A 24,178-nucleotide genomic window follows, 5' to 3' on the forward strand; every position below is an offset into this window, starting at 1 on the left:
AAATAAATTCATAAAGGAACATTATTTGTTATATATATTTCGGGTAATCGGGTATACCTGAAACCCAAACAACTTACCCTTTACCCAACCCGAAAAAAATTCAGGTTACCCACTTACCCCAAAAAGTTAACCCGATACTCAATTTACCCGATACCCGAAAAAATTGGACGGGTAATTCGGGTAACTGGTATTTTTGATAGGGCTAGGTGAACGAGGTTAATATCTCTAAAATGTGATTATTTACCGTAAAACAATGAAATTATTTTTTCGTATGTTATGTTTACTGTTTAGTGATTACTCGTTCAACACCACCTTCTCCCCCAATATTCCCTCTACATCATTACATTATTTTGTCTCTTCCCATTTCTCGACCTTTCACCAATTGAAGGTACATTCTTCATCATTTCAAGTCTTCTCTTCTCTTGCCTGTTAAAGATTTTTCTATATAAATGTAGATTTTGCTCCCCTTTGACGAAATTATATGTGCAAATGCAGTAGCGTTTGATCCTTGACCATGGTGTTCTATAGGAGTGTTTCGCTGCTCTCTAAGCTAAGTAATCGTGCTGTAAGTGTTCATTATTGATTGATTAACCTTGGATGTATATATATCTGCAAAGCCTCTATGTTTTAAAAAGTGGAGTATTTGATGTCATAATTGTTGGATACAAAAGGGATTTAGGTTTTTGTTGTTACTTTCCAAGTCATGTAATACTTGATGTAGTTATCACAGTCTCTGTTCCCAAAACGTAATAAGTCATTGCATATATGGATTTTGAAGTCAAGTTAGTCCTTATTAAGCAGTGGTAATGTAGTTTATCAGAATTTTCTATAGCGGAATGGTATGAATTCTCCATTGTTGAGCCTTTATCTGTTTTTGACTGGAGTAAGTAGATAAAACGAATCATTAATCAGCTCTCTTTATTTTTGAGACCTTTCTCAATCCTCAATTTGTTGTTTGATAGGTTCAACAGCCGAGTCTGAGCAATTCAGTCAGGTGGCTTCAAATTCAGACCTCCTCTGACCTCGTGAGTTTTCACAGTTGATGTTTTTCTTCATATCAAATACCCATATGAGTTTATATCTATGTTTTTTATGTCAGGAACTTTGAAATTATTATATCAGAAGCCTGAATATAAGTGTCTCTCTTTCATGCAGGACCTTCGTGCACAGCTCAAGGAATTAATTCCAGAACAACAGGTGCATTTCCTACATTAATGCTTCACACATAACAACTAACTAAAAAAAGTTCAATTGGTGATGAAAAATATCATTATCACTCATTTTTGTGCAGGAGCGTCTGAAAAAGATCAAGTCAGAATATGGAAAAGTTCAATTGGGTAACATTACTGTTGATATGGTAAATCAATGTTTCTTTACTTAAAGTGTATTTTGTAACTTTTTGGTTTTTCACTATCTATTTAAGTTTCATAATATTTACATCTTGTGTTACAAATTTTCACAAGGTACTTGGTGGAATGAGAGGAATGATAGGTCTCCTATGGGAAATATCCTTACTTGATCCAGATGAGGTATTATATCTTCTATCTTCCTGTTTATGAACTTTTTTTTTATCTATCTTTAATCATTATAAGTTGTAACTAGTTAATGATATTGATATTAATATATATTACATAAATAAATAATATTTCAGGGAATTCGGTTTCGGGGTCTCTCCATACCTGAATGCCAGAAGGTATTGCCAGCAGCAAAACCTGGTGGAGAGCCGTTACTTGAGGGTCTTCTTTGGCTTCTTTTGACTGGAAAGGTAAACTGATAAATGTTAATAATAATATGCCATTTGTTTATTTTTATTTTCTTTATTGACATTTTTTTGTTTTCTATATTCTCCATCAATAAAGGTACCAACAACAGAACAAGTGAATGCTTTGTCCAAAGAATTACGCACTCGTGCCATTATCCCAGGTCATGTAATTTCATTTCTTTTTAATTTAAATATATATAAAAAGTTGAACTTTTTATTTATTGGTTTATTCTGTTTATTGTTGCAGATCATGTGTATAAAGCCATCAATGCATTACCTATAACAGCTCATTCAATGACTCAGTTTACAACTAGTGTCATGGCTCTTCAGGTTAGCTTTTTCATGTAATTGTTTTTTTACAAAAGAGGACAATTTGGCAGGAAATAGCAAATAGGAATATACTTTACACTCGTTATATTTATATAAAATCATGTTGTTAAGTTAAACTAACATTATAAGCAATTAAGCAGTGCATAAATTTTTAAATATACTCCACACAGGTACAAAGTGAATTTGCAAAAGCTTATGAGAGTGGAATCCATAAATCCAAGTGGGTTTCTTCTAATTTTTATATTTTTTTAACACACTTATTATTAATGCAAAACATGATTTATATACTTATTATTATGATTCAAGATACTGGGAGCCAACATTTGAGGACTCTCTTTCATTGATTGCTCAACTGCCAGTTGTAGCTGCATATATATACCGTAGGTATGTCTATGTGTATTGAAAAATGAAAATTTTGATTGTTGTTTATAGTTGATTTGACTTGCTATTTTTTTTATTTTGAAAAAAAGGATATATAAAAATGGAGAAGTTGTGGCAGCAGATGAGTCGTTAGATTATGGTGCAAATTTTGCACATATGCTTGGATTTGATAGTCCAGCCATGCAAGAGCTTATGAGGCTTTATGTCACTATCCATACGTAAGAATATGATTTATGATTATTTACTTGTTTGTATATATATATATATATATATATATATATATATATATATATATATATATATATATTTGAATTTATGTTTAAGGGTTATGAAATGTTGATTTATTGTAGTGACCATGAAGGTGGAAATGTCAGTGCTCATACTGGACATCTTGTAAGTTCCAAAAATAGGTCTGTATATGTATACAAGTGTTAAATGCACGAAATAAAACACACTTTATACTTGAAAATTTTACCTAGTTATAGCAAATGATTATAGGATATGTTTTTTGATGGTTATTTTAGGTTGCTAGTGCTCTTTCGGATCCATACCTCTCATTTGCTGTAGCATTAAATGGTGTAGTTGGACCCCTCCATGGTTTGGCTAATCAGGTCCCTTAGTGTTTTTTTTTCTGACTAGAATCTTATACAATGTACTTTTTTTTTTCTTTTTCAGTTTTGAATAACATGATTGTTTTCTTTTATTTGGTGCAGGAGGTTTTGCTTTGGATAAAGTCAGTGGTGGATGAATGTGGAGAGAACATAACCAAGGATCAATTGAAAGACTATGTTTGGAAAACCTTGAATAGTGGGAAGGTAATGTGTAACACTTCTTAAAAATCCTTTGTTGAAGTTTTTAAATAAATTTTATTGCAAATTGGTTATGATATGTATCATGAGAAAATTAATTGATGGTATTGAAACACAGGTTGTTCCAGGATTTGGGCATGGAGTTTTAAGGAAAACGGATCCCAGATACATGTGTCAAAGAGAATTTGCATTAAAGCACTTGCCTGCTGATCCTCTTTTCCAGCTGGTTAGCACCTTATTGGCTGTGTTTGTTACATGTGATTGGACAAGCTTTATAGGGCTATTTTTGATGACACAGATGAGGGGGGCATTTACATCTTTTTTCACATACAAGAGATGAATAGCATGTCCATGTCCCACCTTTTTGGGTTGAACAAAAAGTTGAAATTTTTGTCCCATTGACATTAGTCTCAGTCCAGTTTAACCTTGTCATGGACTCTTGATACCAATTTTGGAAACTTTTTTTTCTTCGTAATTTGATTAGGTTTCAAAGCTTTATGAAGTGGTGCCTCCGATCTTAACAGAACTTGGCAAGGTAACTGCTATGTATTGATTTCTATTTCATGCGTTTAACCCTAAAACATATTGATGTGTTCAACTTAGTTTTATCTTCTTTTAATGTAGGTGAAAAACCCTTGGCCCAATGTTGATGCTCACAGTGGGGTGTTGCTTAACTATTACGGTTTAACTGAAGCAAGGTATGCATTTTTTTTTCATTTCTCAATTTTATATGGATAATGAGACGCACAAAATAAATAGGAGTACAAAACTTCAATTTTTTTTCTTTCTTTCTAGTAAAGTAATAATGGATGGTTGTTTGTTATTTATTTTTGGCAGATATTACACTGTTCTGTTTGGTGTATCCAGATCCATTGGAATCTGCTCTCAGGTTCATCTTTGCCCCACATTATCAATAAAATATATTTGGCTTTGGACTTTGGATTCATCACAAAACTTTATGTTGCAATTTTGTCCTCCATTCCAGTCTAATGGGCCCTACTTGAACAATTATTCTGTGACGATGACATCATTAATCATTACCAAAAAATAAATAAATTGAAAATAATGTTATTCTTCATCCCTCAATTGTTTCACAACTGATATGGGACAGAGCACTTGGGTTGCCACTTGAGAGACCAAAAAGTGTTACAATGGAATGGCTTGAAAAACACTGCAACAAATCTGCATAATCTTATTCTTGCACACCAAACAAAACAATGAAAACATACACAAAAAGAGTTTATTACCTTTTTTTTTTGCAAATAATAGTAAGTAATCACTCAACCTTCTTTCTTACATATGAGGTGGTTGTTAAAATCGGGTAGAGGTAAATTACTAAATTCAAATTTTCTACATGACGAATCTTGCTGGCTGTATACAAACTTTGTAGCTCAACAATTCCCTTGTGCTTCTATGAAATGTATTATTTTACATAATTTGTCCATTTTTTTTATAAATTTATGGCATTCTAGAAAGTATGGTTGCCATTTATGTTTTCATGATCTTTCTACATAATGTATGGCAACAAAATCAAAGATAAATATGGTTTGGTTAGAGATGTCAACAAAAAATTGAAATATATGAACTTCAAACCTCCAGATCTAAAATCATTGTTAAGGCATGATCACATGCTATGAAGTTAAGTTGTCACATATCATAACTATTTGATGATTCATTATTCAGGAAATGCGATTTAAGTGTTGATTAGTTGTGTGAAAAAACTTCACAAATCTCTAGTTGCACAAGCTTGTACGTTTCTTTTTGAAAATACTTCACACTCTTTATCGACTAGAGATGGATTATTGGGCCGGATCTTTTATTTCTTCCCAATGGGTTGGAATTATATTAAAACAAATTTCCTTCTTTCTGATGAGTAAGAAAAGAAGCTTGCCATTAAGCTTAGAAATATATAGTGGGTTGTACACATTTAGTAGAATTAATAAATATTGAGAAATAATTTACATTTCTGATTATATGTAAAACAATCAAGTCAATATTTTTAGGGTTGATGGGTTATTGACATAGAAGCACAACAATGTTTTCCATTTGGTTTTAAAAGGTCATTCAACTCAACTAATTTCCGTACCTTTGACCCCACTAAAGCAACAAATTACCTGTCAAAATTAGGTTTTCTTCATTTTATTACCGGTTACCCGTTGGTCAATGAAAGTGAATGTGACATGGTCTATGGAATCCAACTAGGTGTCCAGTCAACTTACTACATAAGCTTCGTAAGGGTTCAATAAGTCCACTCTCACTATTTCCTTACTCTCTGACGAACACCAACCCTTTCGACCATGTCTTCCTCCTCCGAATCCTATAACACCGTCGCCATTTACCGTGTTGAAGTGAATCCTCCCTACTTGTGCCTCGATCAGCCTGTGTCGAAGCTTAGAGAAGCCTGGAAGCCTAACAACCCAGCTCGTCGCTTCTACAATTGTGCAAAATCAATTGTAAGGTATCCTTCTTTTACAGTTGATAACTTTTAACCCTGAAGTTTTGATTTTTCTACTACCCCCCCTCCCTATTTTGATCGACAGAAAACCCCATTTACAATGAGAAAACCCTAAATTATGAACAGTAAAACCCTTTTCTGGTGTGTGCCTTTCTTTTTTAGATATCTAACAACAATTACAACTTCTTCTAGTGGCTTGACCCAACATTACCAAAACACTACAAGGATACGTTATGGAACATGAAACTTAGGATCAACGACCTTTTGGTTAGGAATGATCAAGTTGTTAGCTGCAGAAAAAGGTGGAGAAGCACATGATTCTTAGGAAAGCTGAGAAGGAACTTGTTGAAGCTAGGATCCAAGAACTACTCACTGAGATTCAAAGTTTGAAGAAGATGTCGAAAAATATTGTTTTGATTGCTCTGATCTGCTTGTTGTTTGTAGTCATGTACTTTAAGCTGGTCTAGGTAGGTGATGTAGGATGTTGGTCATGGTGTATAGGTGGTTTTTGGCTTATGGTGCATATAAGGATGGTCTTTTGGGTGATTAGGTATTTGGCAATCAAGTTAAAGTTGTGTTAAGTGATGCAGGGTGTATAGGGTTGTTTGATGGTGTAATGGTGGTATATAGAATGATAATCGTTTTGACAATTTAGTATAGGTATTGTACTTTAGCCCCATTACGTATGATCATGTAAGACCTTTTGTATGGACTAATTATATAACAAAAAGGCCGGATTTCCGTTCTATTTTAACATTGCTTTATGGGTTCCTTGATAATATATTGCATGAATTGTTATATGGTCCCCAAAGAATGCATGTTATATGGCCCACTAATTATATAATATCATGCATGAGTTGTTATATGGTCCATAAACAGTTTTTTTAAGTAGCATGGTCCACATAACAATTCCAGGAGGGACAAGAAACAAGGGATTATCTAATGCATAAAAAGGACACAAAGGTCATTTGATCCCACAAGAGAATATATTAATAACCAAAGTGAGTGCAAAGCATTACATAACAATTCCGACATAGAATCTTTAAAAGAAAACATCCTAACATGTTTTTACTACAAATTCCAGTACAAAGCATTACATACAAAAGCCTACATAATAAAGGACACATCCCATGCAGCTCCCATGCAAAAACTACATTAAGTTGACAGGTTTTTCTGAAGTGTTCCTCTCTCCATTCTTTCCTATAACTTGGGTTTCTGATTTTTTCTTCATGATACTTTCATTATTTTTCCCCCTCTTAACCTGGGGAAGTACACCATTACCCTTCTCCCTTGTCACTTGTGTAGTCCCACTCTCCCTAGTACCTTGTGTATCCCCACCTTCCACTCCTATCCTATTTCCACTTGCCACTTTTGCAGTCCTTTTCTTCACATTTTCACCCTATTATACACACATAAAAAACACTTAAATGAAACTCACTGATTAACAAATAAGAAAATAATAAATAAGAAGTTGTATTTACCTTTGTTGTCTTAGTCCTATTAACCTTACTACCATGTGCATCCCTACCTTCTATTCCTGTCCCACTTCCACTTGCCACTTATACAGTCCTTTTCTCCACTTTTTGAGCATGTTATAGTCACATAATATACAGTTAAATGACACATACTTTATAATGAATAAAAAAAATAAGAAATGAGAAGTGGTAATTACTTTTGTAGTCTTAGTCCTATTAACCCTAGTCGGTAACTTTTTGGTCTTGGCCTATCAAGAGTTGGACATGTCTTCTTATTATGTCCTTCCACTTTTCACAAACTACATGATATCTTCTTACCCTTCTTAGAAAATCTATGGTTTCCACCCTTTTCACTCACATCTCTAACTCTTTTTGTTTTTGGCCTATCAGGCATCCTTCTATTATTGGGGGGTAAAGGTGAAATGTAATTGGTTTCAGACCACATCTTGCTTCCATTCATTGGACAATTTTTGTAGTGGTAGGTCTTCATATACATTGCTTTAAAAAAATAAGTATCCACATATTTCTCCACATCTCTATTAAGGTAGCTAATGGCAGCCACAAAATGAACACACCCATAACCATTAAGTTGCCACATCCTACATGAACATGTCCTCTTGTCTAAATCAACTTCATATGCCTCACTTCCTGACCTAGTCTCAAACTGGTTGAATCCACTTGGCAACACCTCCCAAAACCTTTGATTAACCTTTAACTCATTCAACCCTAACCTTATTTCAGGTGAAACATCACTTGACCATCCATTTAGTTTTGTTGTGAACAATTTATTCATCATATACATTCTCAATTCTTCAAGCATCGTGATGATAGGTTTCTTCCTGGCTTCAACTATGATTGCATTATAACTTTCACATCCTCCATTCTCCACACTAGAACAACATCTACCAACTTGATAGTAAGCTCTTGACCATGTTCTAGGGCTTTTCTCCATCAAGTAGTTACTTGCCTCTGGACTCATAAGCTTAATATCCTTCAATATTTCCTTGAAATATTGTTCTGTTGTTGCATTACATGCAGACCAAAACAAATTAACAAACCTGGCTCTGATACCAACTTGTAACATCCCAACTTGCACGCTTCCTCGTGCGTCTTGCCGCATTTCCTGCAGCGGCCCCGCCCCTATTGGCCTTTCGGCCCTGCATCTGATCCCTTGGGCTTCTTCCCCGAAGCCCCCATAACATGCCCCTCCTCCGCCTTCCTCTTCCGGATGTGCTCCAGATCTATCTCCCTCTCCCTTTCCCTAGCAATCATAGAGTCCAGGGTAGGGCAAGCTGAAAAACTGACATACTCCCGAATATCAGCTCGTAGCATATCATGATAGCGGGTCCTCCTCATATCCTCGTCACCCGCGTACTGGGGCACCAGCAACGCCCTCTCCCGGAACTTGGCGGTGATCTCCGCCACAGTCTCCGTCGTCTGTCTCATATCTAGGAACTCCCTGGCCAGCTGCTGAAGCTCGACAGCCGGCGCAAACTCTGCCCTGAACCTAGTCACAAAGTCCGAACAGGTCATAGCCTCGACAACCGAGGCTCCCAAGGAGTCACCAACAGACTCCCACCAATCCCTAGCTCGATCTCTCAAACATCCTGTTGTATATCTCACCTTCGACCCCTTAGGGCAGAAGCTAGTCAACTGTGCAAACTCAATGTCTGCAATCCATCGTCTGACAGCTATGGGGTCCTTCGCCCTGTGAAAATCCGGCGCACCACTGCCCCGAAAGTCCTTGAAGGACAGTGTGCGAGATCCTGACTGGCCAGATGCCATGTCGCTCCTGAATGCCCTGAGGCGATCCTCCATCATCTCCAATATCCCTTCCTTGATCGACCCGAAGATAATGGGGGTCGACTCAAGGATGCCTTTGGTGATCTCAGACGTGATGAACTCGTGTAGCCCCTCATCTACTGGCTCGGAACCTGATCTCGAACCCGATCCCTCTCCTGTACTGCCAACTGTTGGCCTCGAGCGTAGTACCACCATTCTGAAATACAAAAGAAATAACAAGTGTTAGCGATACTGATACCTCTGGAGGGATCACACCTACTACAAGTTCCCTGGTCTTATCTTGGCCTTCCTCGGTTCGGGTACGGATCCTCTGCTTTCAGTAGTACGGGCCCATACTACCTTCCACATCTATCCGTACCTTCTCTAAGGACTGCCTTGACTCCACCAGATCCCTTTCACTACCGCTGATCTCTGCTACTCTTATCCTAGGCTTACCCTAGGAAACCTCTGACTCCAGCCAACCCAGTCCTCAGCTGCTGAAGGTCTCTTTGCGATGCCAATTAGCTCCTGAATACAATCACATGCGACGAGGCTCGGATAATCCTTCGAGTAAGGGACTCATCCCTACAACAGTTAGGACTCAAACAAGAGCTACGCAATAGGGTCAAATCCAACACTCTGAGATTATTCAACCCTGATCACATGTGACTTTAACGTATTCACCTAACAGCTAACTCCCATCACTCAAAGCCCACATAGCACAAAGCAAACAACATTTGGACAAAAGGAAACCATCTCAAGCAACTCTATCCTCGTAGAGAAAAACTGAACTAGCATACAATGCTAAACTCGTACTATCAGGCATAACCTAAACATGCTATCATACTGTTGTCTACTCAATTCTAGCATGCAATTTTACATACACTGAAGCACATAAAGCAGGCACATAAGGCATCACTCCTAGATCCTTAGTCTTATTCTAGCATGTTGTTCTACTAAAACTGATAAGCATAACATAAGCTTGTATGGGTACTTTGGGGAATACTTACTTGAGTTTGGCCGGTCACGCACATCACACACTTTGTTCTTTCTTAAAATCCTTTACTTAGCCTTTTAGAAAACATTTTCTTTTTCCAAAATCTTTTAATCCCTCAATTTGAGTTCAAACACCCCCGAAGGTGTGTCCGAATCCCTCAAACCAAGGCTCTGATACCAACTTGTAACATCCCAAAAATACGGGCCAAAAATTTCATTTTTTAAAACATGTACTTAGCAAAACATTAGGAATAAAACGTTCAACGATCATATCATTTCCCAAAAGATAATGCATGTCTGGAAAACATTTTTATAAAACATAAAAGTGTCAGAGTACAAATCCCCAGGAAGTTCTCATGATGCGGAATGCAAGCACGTGTGTGATGTACCGCTACCGCGCCAGCTCCTTCCCCTTCGAAGAAGAGGTACGTGAAACCAAAACTGAAAACTGTAAGCATGAAGCTTAGTGAGTTCCCCCAACATACCACATACCATACAATTACATACGTACATATATTGTCAGACATATCTGGGTGCCCGACCTACCCCTTCGGTCCTCTCGACCGGATACTGTCTAGTACATCTGGGAGTTGTCCTCCCCTTCGGTCCTCTCGACCGGATACTGACCAGTATATCTGGGAGCTTGCCTCCCCTTCAGTCCTCTCGACCGGATACTGACAAGCATATCTGGGTGCTGGTCTCCCCTTCGGTCCTCTCGACCGGAATCTGGGGACTACTTCACCCCCTACTACTACCACATAACACATATCACATAATCTAACTAGCATGGCTGGGCACGACCGCCCCTTCGGCCCTATCGACCGGTAATCTGGGGACTATCTCCCCCTACTGTCACTAGCACATAGCAGCATATCATACTAGCACATAAACATATCACAAGTAGTAGCAACCTTAGATGAATATCACGGAGACAATCATCTATCATACAACTCCTACTGGTGGGCCGACATTGTGGTCCTAGACCCACCACTACTGGAAGGTAACTCACCTCAAAGTAGCCGTTGATCTGCGTGGGAACTGGCTGTCTTCTGCTGCTGCTGCTGCTTCGGAAATCCTCCGGCTATAATTCCCACAAAACCCTTAGTCAAATACTGCTAACTGACCTCAGGGTAAAATGACCATTTACCCCCAACCAAACCAAGAGTCAAAGTCAAATTCACTGTCAGTTGACCCGACTCGCCGAGTTGGCTTGCCAACTCGCCGAGTCCCTATCCCTTTGTCTGACGATAAACCCGTCTCTACTCGTCGAGTTAGACATTGACTCGACGAGTTTTCCTTCTAAACCGAAGGCCAATAGTCCTTCATCCTACTCGCCGAGTTATATGAACAACTCACCGAGTTCATCTTCATCCGAAGAACACTCTATGGTGAGACTTGTCGAGCTGTATGAACAACTCGCCGAGTCTGTTCTTGAGGCAAGAAGATTGCCTTGAACTCGCCGAGTCATGGCATTGACTCACCGAGTTACTTCATGAGTGAGTCTGGCTTCCGACTCACTGAGTCACACCCAATGACTCACTACTCCAACCCGCAAATACGAAAAGGGGGAAAACTCGGGGACTCGCGACTCGACTCGCTGAGTCAGATGAACGACTCATCGAGTCGGCCACATGCAAATACTATACATGCGATTCTGCTTGAATCCAGCTCATGTCATTCATAGATCTGGGTTTCTAGGGCCTGATTAACACGTAAAGTTTCCAACTTTACGTGTAAATAAACACCCATGAGGGTTTTAGGGTTCAAAATGCACTAAAAGAGTAGATCTAGGGCTTTCATGCAACATGGCTCCATAAAGGCAGTAGATCCAAGCTCCTGGAGCTCAATCATGCCTAGATCTAGAGGCTAAACAACTTATTACCAACCCTAATACACAAACAAGCTTGGGAAAGGCTCAAGAAGCACTTTCATGGAGCTACAAGAGACAATAAGCATGAAAACAGGGGGAAACTGAGTTATACCTCAAGGAAATCACTGAGATAACACAAGAATGCCTGGCCTCCTTCTTCTCTTCTTGATCTACTCTCCTTCCCTCTTCAAATCTTCAAGAAAACACACCAAAATGCTTCAAACTCATAAGGAACAAGGCTTGAATGAAGTATAGAGCTCTGAGGGTGAAGGGGGCGAGCTTGGGGGCGGATAAGAGGGTTTAAATAGGGTGCAAACCCTTGAAATTTAGGGTTTCATCAGACAGCGGGGACTCGCCGAGTCGCCAACTTAAACGTGCTCCCAAACCCGTCTGTACTCGGCGAGTCGGGCCTACAACTCGCCGAATCCAAGGCCAAGAATGAAAAATACTTAGATAGATTTTACGTACCAGGAACCAGGTGCTACATTTCACATTGCCTATGCTCAGCTTGGGGTAACAATTCCTTGACACCTTCCATAAGACCCTATACCAACATACTGTTGGGTTATGAGCAAAACATCACTCCAATGGTGCACATGCAAACCCTAAAGCTTTGGATCTAGGTTTTTCTAATTGTACATGCAATAATCATCCAAAGCTTATAAACCTTAAATCTAGCATACAAAATCAAAATCAACATAAATAAACAAGTAAGAATGTTACCTTTTAATTGTAGTTTGAAGATCCTTGCCTTTGAGAGCTTAGTATCACAAATGTAATACCTCTAATCGATCACAAACACCACAAGCAATTAGATAATGTTAGAGAGAGGGGAGGAGGCTTAAATTTGGCTCAGGGATCCTTCTAGGGTTTCTTGTAGCCGAAAATAGGAGTCCCAAGGGTTCCTTATATAGCTAAGCTGCTAGGGTTTCAGTCAAAACCCTAATTAGATTGCTTAGGCCTTAAGCCGCAGTCCACATGATCATTCCAGAATACCCCTATGGACGATTTCTATGTGGGCTTTCCCATAGAATTCGTCCATCCCTTCTTTAGGGATCCTTAGCCCAACTTTGTAACTATCTTATAATTACAGTATCAGTCCCTTTAATTTAATTAATCTCTTTTGACCACAAAATTAATTCTAAATTAATTCTTGACCAATATTAATTAAATAATATGATTTCTCTTTTAATATATTATTCACATAATATATTAATAAATCACATTTATCCTCTTTCTACATTATTCATCCAGTCAAGTTGCTTTGGTCAAGGTAACCCAAAAGGACCATGCTACTGTCGGGTCAAGTACATACCAAATATAGTTATGTGCTTAGACACCTAATCTAACACATACAAGTAGTTAGAAATGAATTGGGTAATATATTTTGTGAAAGAGACGTAATAAAATGTTCTTCTTACCTTGTGTTAGTCTGAGATAAGAGTGAAACCTTTTCCCATACCAAGATTGAGATCGTCACTTAACAATGACAAAAACCATTTCCGGTTTTCCTTGTTTTCAACACATACTACTGCCCATGCAATTAGGTATATTTGGTCCCTAGCATCTTTCCCCACAACACATAGCAACTCACCAGTAACATACCCTTTCAAGAAGCAACCATCGATTCCAATCACCTTCCTGCACCTTTCTAACCACCCATTCTTTACACCATCAAAACAACATAATACTTACTAAAGTGATTAGTTGCATCTAGCATTGTAAGTACGTCCATGCTGACTGTTGAACCAGGGTTGGATCTTCTAATTTCCTCTCCATAAGACCAGAGCTTAACATAATGCTCAATAAGGGCACCTTCAATAATATTTATAGCATACTGTTTGGCCCTTCTACATTGGCTAATACCAACTTCAATACTAAATTTCTTGATGACCTCCAATCTTAATTGCCTAATTGTCAGTTTCTGTCTATGCAAAATCTCCTCAGTGTAGTGGCTACCAATCCATTGGTAATTGACAATTGAACCCAATTTGTAGTTCCTAGAACATCGATGCATACTTTTTAGAGATTTTATGTATTCATAGCATACTGTTTGGCCCTTCTACATTGGCTAATACCAACATCAATACCAATTTTCTTGATGACCTCCAATCTTAATTGCCTAATTGTCAGTTTCTGTCTATGCAAAATCTCCTTGGTGTAGTGGCTACCAATCCATCGGTAATTGACAATTGAACCCAATTTGTAGTTCCTAGAACATTGGTGCATACTTTTTAGAGATTTGATTTAAAAATTGTGTTATGTACTCATCCAACTTGCCCATAGCCTGAAAGTACAGGCAACTTTACAACACAGTACTAGAAGCCTCTTATTGTCATTCTTTTCGAACCATAGTTGATAGCCATTCTTAACAACATAATTACATAACACGCACTTCAACCATTTTGGATTCTCAAATCTCATGCCTAAAACTGGTACTTCCTTCTTCCAGTGTACCTGAGGATTAAAGATATGATGCTCCTTAAGAACATCCTTGTCCAATTCCTCAACATTATCCATTTGGGTCTTAACATTTTTCTCTTCTCCACCTTCTAGGCATAACTTGTTAAGAAACTCATCGTCCTTGGTCTTGTTTAGAGGGGCACAATATTCCCCATTGATTTCATCTTCCAAACCAACAATAAACATATAGGTTGGTTCAGGATTAGGGATTTCTTGTGAAGGTTCTTTGTTATCCCCCTGGATCACTGAACCACTTTCATCACTTTCTTCATCGAACCGGTCCTCAAATCCTCCCCAATATGATCTAAATACATGTCTATTGGCCTTTTTGGTGCTTAATAAGCAACATCTATAAACACTTGAAACTCAATTTCGTTGGCTATTACCGTAAGACCATTTGCCATAGTTTTATCACGTGCTAAGTAATAAAAATTCTCAAAAGGTTCTCTGAAAAACCTTTCTAGAAATTCACAACACCCATGTAAATCCATTCCAGAGAAATCATGATCAGTAAACATGAATGTATCATCTCCAGTATATCTATGTGGGTGTCTTGTAAAAACACCGTTATAGGGCAAATGCACTTTCAAGAAAATAGGGTCTAGGTTCGTCATGAACTTTAACTACAAAAGAACCCTAGATGAGAGAAAACTTACTGAATTGAGAGAGAAAAGCCCTAGAATCTTGAACACTTCAACACGATTTTGATAAACGGCTCGAGTAAAGACCTTTTTTGAACAGTTATATGAATGTAAAGCAGTAAAGTTGACGTGTCATGTATGAGATGTCATTTAATTGAAGAAATTGGAAGTCTAAAGGCCACATCACATTTAATTACCGGGTGACCGACTCGCATGGTATAAATGACAAGTAATTTGTCATTTTAGTGAGGTCAGAGGTACGAAAATTATTTGAAGGGCCTATTAAAACCAAATGAAAAACATTATTGTGTTTTTATGTCAATAACAGTTATGTTTATTAGTCTTGGAATCAGGGACGGATCCAAGATTTCGTAGTAGGTGTTGTCGGTGACACATTTTTCCTTTTACGCAGTGGCACAAATGTAGAAAAAACAAAAAATTCAAATTTTTTACACTGTATCAGAAACAATAAGGGGTTGCTGGTGCCACTATGGGCACCATAGTGGAACCGTCCCTACTTGGAATACAATTTTTTTTAGATAAATATAAATAAAGCAACAAAGTATAGGAAGATGTGACAGACTATTCTTAGGCTAATCCCCAAAATGATCAATTTCCATCGATATTTATCATAAAATGATCTTATTTCAAAAAGCCAAATTACGGATAGAGTTCGAAAATGTCAATTTACTAACTTTATTATGATTTTCAAAGTCAATTATTGTGGCTTTCTTTTTAAATATTTAATAAACGAAAGAAAAGATAATTGATTAGGAATGTTCACGAATGTAATAAAATAAACGATACAACCCTTTTATTTATTTATTTTAATATACACTAAAGTCTCAATATTTTCATCGATTTGACAAGAAAGTCTTAAACTTTATTTTTTGACACAAAAATCGTTAATTTGGATTTTACTGTAAAAAAAATAAAGTTTATGTTTTTTTTGTCAAATCGTGAATTATGACTTTACTGTAAAAAATAAAAAAAAAAAGTTTAGGACTTTTTTATCAATTCGTTGAAAATAATGAGACTTTAGTGTATTTTTGTAGCCTAAGAACTTTTAATTGTGATTTTCGTCATAACACAATTATTTTTCTTACCATCATCATCTTTACCCTAATACAATCATGATCAGGGGAAACAAATGCAAAAGAGAGAGCAAGAGAGTGTAAGAAGACTTGTAAAGCTTTCTTTTTGGTTCCCCACCAAATCTTGAACTGAAACGAGAAGACAAATTGTACAAACAAAAATAACACACGTCTAGTCAAAATGGTGTGAATATGGAGAAGGGATAAGAATGACTTTTTTTTTCCGATTTCTTTGTTCTCCATTTTTAGGACTGCAAAAAACCAACACAACCCTAGTTTTTTTAATTTTTTATTTCTTGATTATCTCTATTTTTTTCAATGTTGGTTTGTTGAGATTAAAAAAACTATTTAACAAGAAGCAAACATTAATGATTTCAATATGATCTAGCTGACTATAGCAGTTTTCAATAACTCTTATGCTTAAAGACTATCTAAGAGCGGATGCAGGATGCCGTAGTAGGTGTTGCCGGTGGTACATTTTATAGTAGAAAAAAAGAAAAAATTCGAAAATTTTACAGTGCATACAGAAAAAGCAATGGTTGTCGGTGCCACTGTGGGCACCCAAAGAGAACCGCCACTGAGACTATAATACCATTAAATTTCTAACCGAAAAAAATGGATATATACACTAAAGTCCTAATATTTCATCGATTTGATAAGAAAGTCATAAACTTTATTTTTTTGACAGTAAAGTCCTATTTGACGATTTGACAAAAAAGTCATAAACTTTATTTTTTGGACAGTGAAGTCCTAATTACTGGCTAACCGGAAAAAGGGTAACGTGTCAAAAACTACCGGTAGGTAGGACTTTGCTGTTAAAAATAAAAATAAAGTTTATGATATTTTTGTCAAATTGCTGAACATATTAGGATTTTAGTGAATATATCAGTTAATTTTTTCATTAAATAACGAACATAAGTAAAATTCTGTGAAACAGGTTTCACGAAAGTTTTACTGAACGTTCAGTTTATTTAGAGTCATAATCTTAAGAGTGTCTCCACTTCAACACCATATCTCATTTTTTACATCAAAATAGTGTAAAGTCATATTCAACCTCACTTAATTTCCATAATTTTGGTGTAAATGAATAACATAACCTCAAATTTGGTGTTTTTTTGGAACCGACAAATGATTATATTAAAGAAAATATGTCACGCCTAGCCAGGAGCTAGGCTAGGGAAATATAACGTATAGGGAATTATACAAGAAATTAGCATCTTCTCCATTCTATACAATCTCCGATTTCAAACCCACTCCTATGTTTGAACCACATAAAACTTGAAGCTTGAATACACTTAACAACCATCACAGGGTAGTTCTTTAACCTATTAAAAACTCTGTCATTTCTTGCTTTCTATAAACTCAAGAAGGTGCTATAACATATACCAATCAAAATCTTCTTTTTCTTTAGGCAATTCCCTCATAAGGCTGCAAAATCCATAATCTCATGGACTTTTGTAAAACCTAGCCTTAGAATAATATTCATTTATAAGAAGGTGATGTTAAACTTTATTTTATACTTTTAGTCCCTCAAGTTTATATTTATTGACTTGTAGTTTATTAAATATGATTAGGTGTATTCTAAATGTAATAACTATTAATTATAATATTATGTTATATATTAAATTGACTAGGTGTGAAACCCATGTATTACATGGGTTGATTCAAAAATATTAAAAAATAATATGTAAACCTTTAATATTTTTTGAAATAAATATTCAAAATAAAAAAAGAAAAAAAATATTTATTGTAATTTACAATCACATTTATTACAATTAATATTTTACATATATAACTATAAGTAATATATGACTTTTAATTTTTAAAATTGAAAAAAACCAAAAGTTGACATGTGGATATTATTTATTTCAAAAATACCACAAAATGACAAGTATCAAAACTCATGAGAGATTGACATGTGACAAAATTGATCTTCATTTATTAAAGTAGATATTAATTATGAAAGAGTCTTGGCTAGCGGTAACAAGAGTTAATGGATATGGGCTTCAGAATATAGCACGAGGTAGCACATACCACCTTCAATAGTGTAATATAAATTTTGTTTAATATAACCCCTAGAAAAATTGTGCAAGCCTTTGAGATTTTGTTCAACCACTGCCTTCAAGCAATTTATTAAGGGTTCAAATCCATTGGATGAAAGACAAAGGTTTAGAAGTAGGGTAGTTGAAACATACACAATCTGTTCTAAAAAAATCGATATTAATCAATTATAAATATCAAACCTAATCTTTATGTTTCAAATATAGCTTTTTTATTTGACCGAAAGTCGCTTTAATCAAATAACAAGTAATTGGAACTAATAATATACAAAAAATAATAATTTATAATAATATGTTTTAAAACGTTTTTACAACAACAAATATATAAATAAACATGTATAAAACTAATAAGTAATTTTTTTTTTAACAATCTATGTAAAACTTAAAAAAATAAAAAAATACACTGGAAAATATATTTTTAATGTAAAAAAGAATATAAAAAATTATAATATTGTAGATGAAATATTTAGTACCATTTTTATACTATTTAAATATAAAAAATGAAGTTTGGTCGGAAATACAAACCTCAAAATCTAAGTTAGAATATTATACATTTAAGGTCTATCGTAATACTCATCAGTAATTAGTGATATATAGATGAAATATTTAGTACCATTTTTATACTATTTAAATATAAAAAATAAAGTTTGGTTGGAAATAGAAACCTTAAAATCAAAGTTCGGAAAATACCCACCACTAACCATTATAGTAGTGAGTTTCACCTCATCACCACTAGGGCTATTCACTATTTGGTTATAACCGAATTGTCTAATTTGACAATTTGGGTTTGACTATTTGGTTTGGATATTCAGATTTTTGGATTGATTTTTAGTTAAACCGAATTATTATTTTGGATTTTAGATTGGTTTTGGTTTATGAAATAAGAACCGAATAGTTCAAAAAAACCGAATAACAACTTATTATTTATTTATAATATATATCTTTAATGATTTATAAAATTACTAAATTATTTGTTTAAGTATTAGAAACTTTCATTCAATATAATACCTTAATATACACTTCTTATCAAAAGTTTTTTGTCAAAGAAATATTAAAATATAATCAATTTTACTTAATAGTTGTTTATAAATTATAATTCATAACTAAAACGTTTTTTTTATTTACTTTTATAGAGTTGGTTGATACTTTATGTTATATATTTTTCAAATGCCTCACCTCTTAAAAACCAAATTGAAAAAATAATTCAACCGAATTGTAATTTGGTTGGATCGTATTGGATTTGAATTTAGTTTGGATTATTCGGATCCATGTTTTGAAAAACGAAATCTAATTGGATTTATTTGATCGGATCGGATTAAACCGATCCATCCAAACGAACACCCCTAAATTCACCACATCTTATCATTAAAACCATAAGATAACTACAGCTAACAAACCACTCGACATTTTTTTTAATTAAATTTAATTAAAAAATACAATGAAAATACAATAAAAAGATATATTTTTTTAAACTAGTTTTTTATTCAATAAAAAGATATAACATAAATTAAAAAACGACAACTTAAAATAAAATAGACAAAAACATAAAAAATGCAAACACAACAACTACCCTTAACCCTATTTGTTTTAAACAATGTTTTTCCATTTTGGAGAATTCTTCAACTTTTGCCAAGCTTTCGAGATGTGCAAAACGTTTGTGATTTGTGTTTTGTATTGATCCATGACTACATTAACCAGATCGATATCGTCTTTGTGTATATTATTTATAAAAAAATTGTAAATTCCATCGAACTCGCAATATTTAACCCTCATATCTCGCCACTTCAAACATATGTCATCAATATTTCAACTTAGATAACCTATTAAGCCATAGAAAATGCTTTGAACTTTACCCCAAAAAATACTAGATATTTGACTATCTCTTTATTCTAAAACCATCACCCATGCTTGTGCTAATTTCTCTTCTTTCTCTTCTGACCAATTCATCCTTCTTGGAGCCATGGTTTTTGAAAGATTAAGCAACACAAATGTATGAATGTGAATAAACAGAGAGAAAAATTGTATGAAATATTAGAAAATTTGTAGTGGTATGTATAGATAAAAACTTCAATAAAATAAAAATAAAAAAAATTCCGAAATAGCCGTTATACATGGTCAAAGAAGAGTCAAATAGCAAATACATGTGATTGGGCGTTGCTACTCGTCTTTGGCTTCACGAATCACAACGATCACGAACTATCAAAAAAGTTCGAGCTGGTGTGCACGAACCACACTCGTGACCACCTAGACCACGAAGTACTTCGTGGTAAGCTTTACGAAAGGTCTAACATAGAAACTATTGCTATCTATAGTTTTATAGAAATTTATTACATTGTTATTGTTATTTTAATATTTAAAACGTTTTTCTTAATATAAAACAAAATAACGACTTTATCACTTGGAACAAATATTCGTACTAGCTTGTCACGATGAGTTATTATGTGAATTAGTTAAATATTCAATGTATTTATATTTATATTACAATGCAAATCATCAAAAATAATAAAATTATGCCACAGGTTCATTAAATATTTAGTAACGATTGTTGGTCAATTACAGATAATACGAATTATCTTTTAATTAACTTTTTTTTTTTTAATATAAAGGTCAAAAGGGTCGTGGGGACATCAAAACGTGGAAATCCTACTCCCACTGGCCAAACAGATCCCAATCGAATTCAAGACACAATAATTGAGTTGTGTGTGTAAACCAAGAAATGGGGAAGAAAGCGGTGTTGATTGGATGCAACTACGCCGGAACCAAGGCGGAGCTCAGGGGATGCATCAATGATGTCAAGAGAATGTATCGTTGTCTTGTTGACCGTTACGGATTCTCCGAAGACGATATCAAAGTCCTTATCGATGCAGACGACTCCTATACCCAGCCTACCGGCCGTAACATCCGCCAAGCGCTCGATGAACTCGTACAATCGGCGGAGCCCGGCGACTTCCTCGTTGTTCATTACAGCGGACACGGTACTCGCCTTCCCGCAGAAACCGGTGACGATGACGATACCGGATATGACGAGTGTATCGTTCCCAGCGACTTCAACCTAATTAACGGTATAATACTTGCTTCGATTGATGTTCTTGCGATTGATTAGAATTTGATCTTTATTTTAGTGAATTATATCTCGAAATCACTGGATTTAGGAGTTTTATGAGTGATTTAGTAGTTTGACTTCAAGTTCTAACAAATGGTTAAAACTAAGTTCTTCCGATCATCTAGCGACCTGTTCTAAATTCTAGGCATTCATATTTATCGTGCGTCTATCATCGATTCTCAAATGCATTATGTGGATGAAAGTCCTTAGAAACTATCTTCAATTTTTATAAATCTGAAAACATTACCATGACCAGGTCAGGAACTGCGGGATCATGCCTAAAAATTGTTTTCGTTCTGGATTACTTTTATTTTTGCAATTACTAGATCTGTATGAATTCATTAACACTGTATAATTTAGTAACGATATATTGAATTTAGAGAATTCACTTATGATAGCCATATTCGTGTTGTATTCTTGTGCGTGATTACAGATGACGACTTCAGGGACCTTGTGGATAGAGTCCCCCATGGTTGCAGAATCACCATTATATCAGATTCATGCCACAGTGGTGGACTAATCGACGAGGCTAAAGAACAGATCGGTGAGAGCTACAAAAACAATCCAGAGGAAAACGAAGGAAGCGGATCAGGTTTTAAACTAAGTAGCTTTTTGCATAAAACCGCTGAAGGTGCACTAGAATCCCGGGGCATTCACATCCCTTCTGCATTCCGCCATAAAAATCGCGAGGAAGAAGAGGAAGTAGAAGAAGAAGTAGCTTATGAAGGCGATGATGAAGTGAAGAACAAATCTTTGCCTCTTTCAACCCTAATCGAAATACTGAAGCAAAAAACCGGGAGAGACGATATAGATGTCGGGAAAGTGAGACCAACATTGTTTGATATATTTGGTGAGGATTCCAGTCCAAAGGTGAAGAAGTTCATGAAAGTCCTCTTAGACAGGTTCCAAGGTAACAACAGCGGCGAAGACGGCGGCAGTGGTGGTGGGTTTTTTGGAATGGTCGGAGGTCTGGCTCAGGAATTCCTAAAGCAAAAACTGGAAAACGACTCGGATTACGCAAAACCTGCCATGGAAACAGGGGTTGGAAGGAAGGAAGAAGCCTACGCCGGATCTAAGAAAAAGGAGATGCCGGAAAATGGGATTCTGATCAGCGGTTGCCAGACCCATGAGACGTCGGCGGACGCCACCCCGTCTGGAAATAAAGATCAGGCTTACGGAGCTCTTAGCAATGCGATTCAGACGATTATTGAGGAATCTGATGGTAGTGTTAGTAATTATGATCTGGTGACAAAAGCGAGGAAGTTGTTGAAGAAACAGGGGTTTACTCAACACCCAGGTCTTTATTGCGATGATAATCATGTCAGGGCTTCTTTTTTGTGCTAAGCTGTGGCGCTATTGTATTGATCGAGATCTGTTATTATGATATTTGTGAATTGTGAGGTAAACTTTTCTTTTTGGTGTGTTTTAACTTTTTACTTTTTCATGGTGGTTTTTGGGAAATAAATTTGGATCAAGTTTGTTGATTTGAGTTGTATTGTGTATGTTACGTTTTTAAAAGTTTATAATGTAAACTTCTGTTATGTTCTTTTTTTTTTAGGTATAATCCGTATAAGAAGTGCGTACTTGGAAATATGGTCTAAACTTCTTGAATAAGAAATGAAAAAGTTATTCACTAAATTTAATTTTAAAATGGTAGACCAAAGTGCCTTTTGATTTTTGAAAAAAGTCTCATTAAAAAAATGTTATTTATTTTTCTTCTACAAGAATAAAAAAAATAATTGAGATTAGCCCTAATGCATTTATGGGTTTCTCGAACTTATAAACATTTTGCAAAATGGTTTTAACTAGGGTTCTAAGTGAACAAAATGTTTAACGATCTGTTCGTGAATCGTTCAATGAGAAGTTCATTTATGTTCGTTTAATTAATAAATGAACGAATATGAACACAAATTCTCGTTCGTTTAGTTAAATGAACGAACATGAACAATGATCTTGTTTGTTCAATTATGTTCGTGAACGTTCGTTTATTTAAGTTTCAATTATGTTTATATATGTTTATTTATCTCTGTTTTTTTATGGTTGTTCGTTTAGCATGTTCACGAACATATACGAACAAACATAAACAATGTAATTTTTTAAATAAACAAAACAACCCTCGCTCGTGTTCGATTTATAATAGGGTTTATGATCTACAAAAAAAAGAACAACCAAGAAATGGTAATATCTTTAACTTAAATCTTATTCGTATATGCGTTTTACATCATTTCACAAGATGGTTATATGTATGAGTTATGATATGCCCTATCCGAGGTCTCTTCTATGAAAAGTGCAAACTTTTATCATGCTGGGCAGAGTGGAACTCGGCGAAACTTGACATATCCAAGCTGGCCTTGGTGAACACTGCGCTACCAACTCAGCATGCCGAGTTCGATGGCTAAACTCCGTAAATTAATGGCAATGAGAAAGAAAGAGAAGGATAATCAAATTTGAGAATTGTTACCATTTTTCTAAATTTTATACCGTTTGTTTGTTTTTTAATCATTTTTATTTATTTTTCAACCAATATAAATACCATTCGCTACCTTATTCTATACCACACTACAATCTTCCATTTTCACTCAAAATATCATGATATTTGTGAAAAAATGACTTCCCCTTCCAATCCAAAAACTCCAAAAACGTTTGTCTTTCATCATCTTTTTGAGTATTTTTCACTCAAAAGTTCATGTTTGGAATGTTGTGAAGATATCAAAAAGTGGTAAGATATCCAAACTTCGGAATTGTTCACGGGCGGTTCTTCTAAAAAAATCAAAACATCCGAAACCACTCACAGCCAATCGTCGGATGCTCATGGCGTGATTGACCTCAATAAGGTTAAGCCTATTGAGGTTCCAAGAGCTAGTCGTCTCATGAGAAGAGACCAAGCTAAACGAAAGGGTAAAAAGAACACAAGTAGTTCGAGTGACATCGAACAAATGACAAGAAAAATGGACAAT

At 35.5% G+C, this 24,178-nt stretch overlaps 2 protein-coding genes across 4 annotated transcripts; both read left to right on the top strand.

Annotated features, from left to right (window-relative positions):
* Positions 1–514: 514 nt before the first annotated feature.
* On the top strand, positions 515–4,472 carry LOC111886807 (citrate synthase, mitochondrial). 3 transcript variants are annotated; one of them, XM_023883052.1, is made up of 19 exons: positions 515–571; positions 963–1,025; positions 1,156–1,197; positions 1,292–1,357; positions 1,464–1,529; positions 1,652–1,765; positions 1,860–1,923; positions 2,010–2,092; positions 2,263–2,312; positions 2,399–2,476; positions 2,563–2,691; positions 2,824–2,866; positions 2,998–3,084; positions 3,187–3,288; positions 3,401–3,508; positions 3,767–3,817; positions 3,907–3,980; positions 4,120–4,164; positions 4,373–4,472. In XM_023883052.1, the coding sequence occupies exons 1-19, from the start codon at positions 515–517 to the stop codon at positions 4,470–4,472; spliced, it is 1,422 nt and encodes a 473-aa protein (XP_023738820.1). The 3 variants fall into 3 exon arrangements, with proteins under 3 accessions (XP_023738820.1, XP_023738822.1, XP_023738823.1); XM_023883054.1 differs by having other exon boundaries at positions 515–565; XM_023883055.1 differs by having other exon boundaries at positions 515–565; positions 4,120–4,158; positions 4,367–4,472.
* Positions 4,473–20,741: 16,269 nt separating this feature from the next.
* LOC111886858 (metacaspase-4) lies at positions 20,742–22,767 on the top strand. The gene is made up of 2 exons (XM_023883105.3): positions 20,742–21,180; positions 21,655–22,767. The coding sequence occupies exons 1-2, from the start codon at positions 20,835–20,837 to the stop codon at positions 22,563–22,565; spliced, it is 1,257 nt and encodes a 418-aa protein (XP_023738873.1). The 5' UTR covers positions 20,742–20,834; the 3' UTR covers positions 22,566–22,767.
* Positions 22,768–24,178: the final 1,411 nt, after the last annotated feature.

Source organism: Lactuca sativa, chromosome 4 (assembly GCF_002870075.4).
Source record: "Lactuca sativa cultivar Salinas chromosome 4, Lsat_Salinas_v11, whole genome shotgun sequence".
Taxonomy (NCBI): domain Eukaryota; kingdom Viridiplantae; phylum Streptophyta; class Magnoliopsida; order Asterales; family Asteraceae; genus Lactuca; species Lactuca sativa.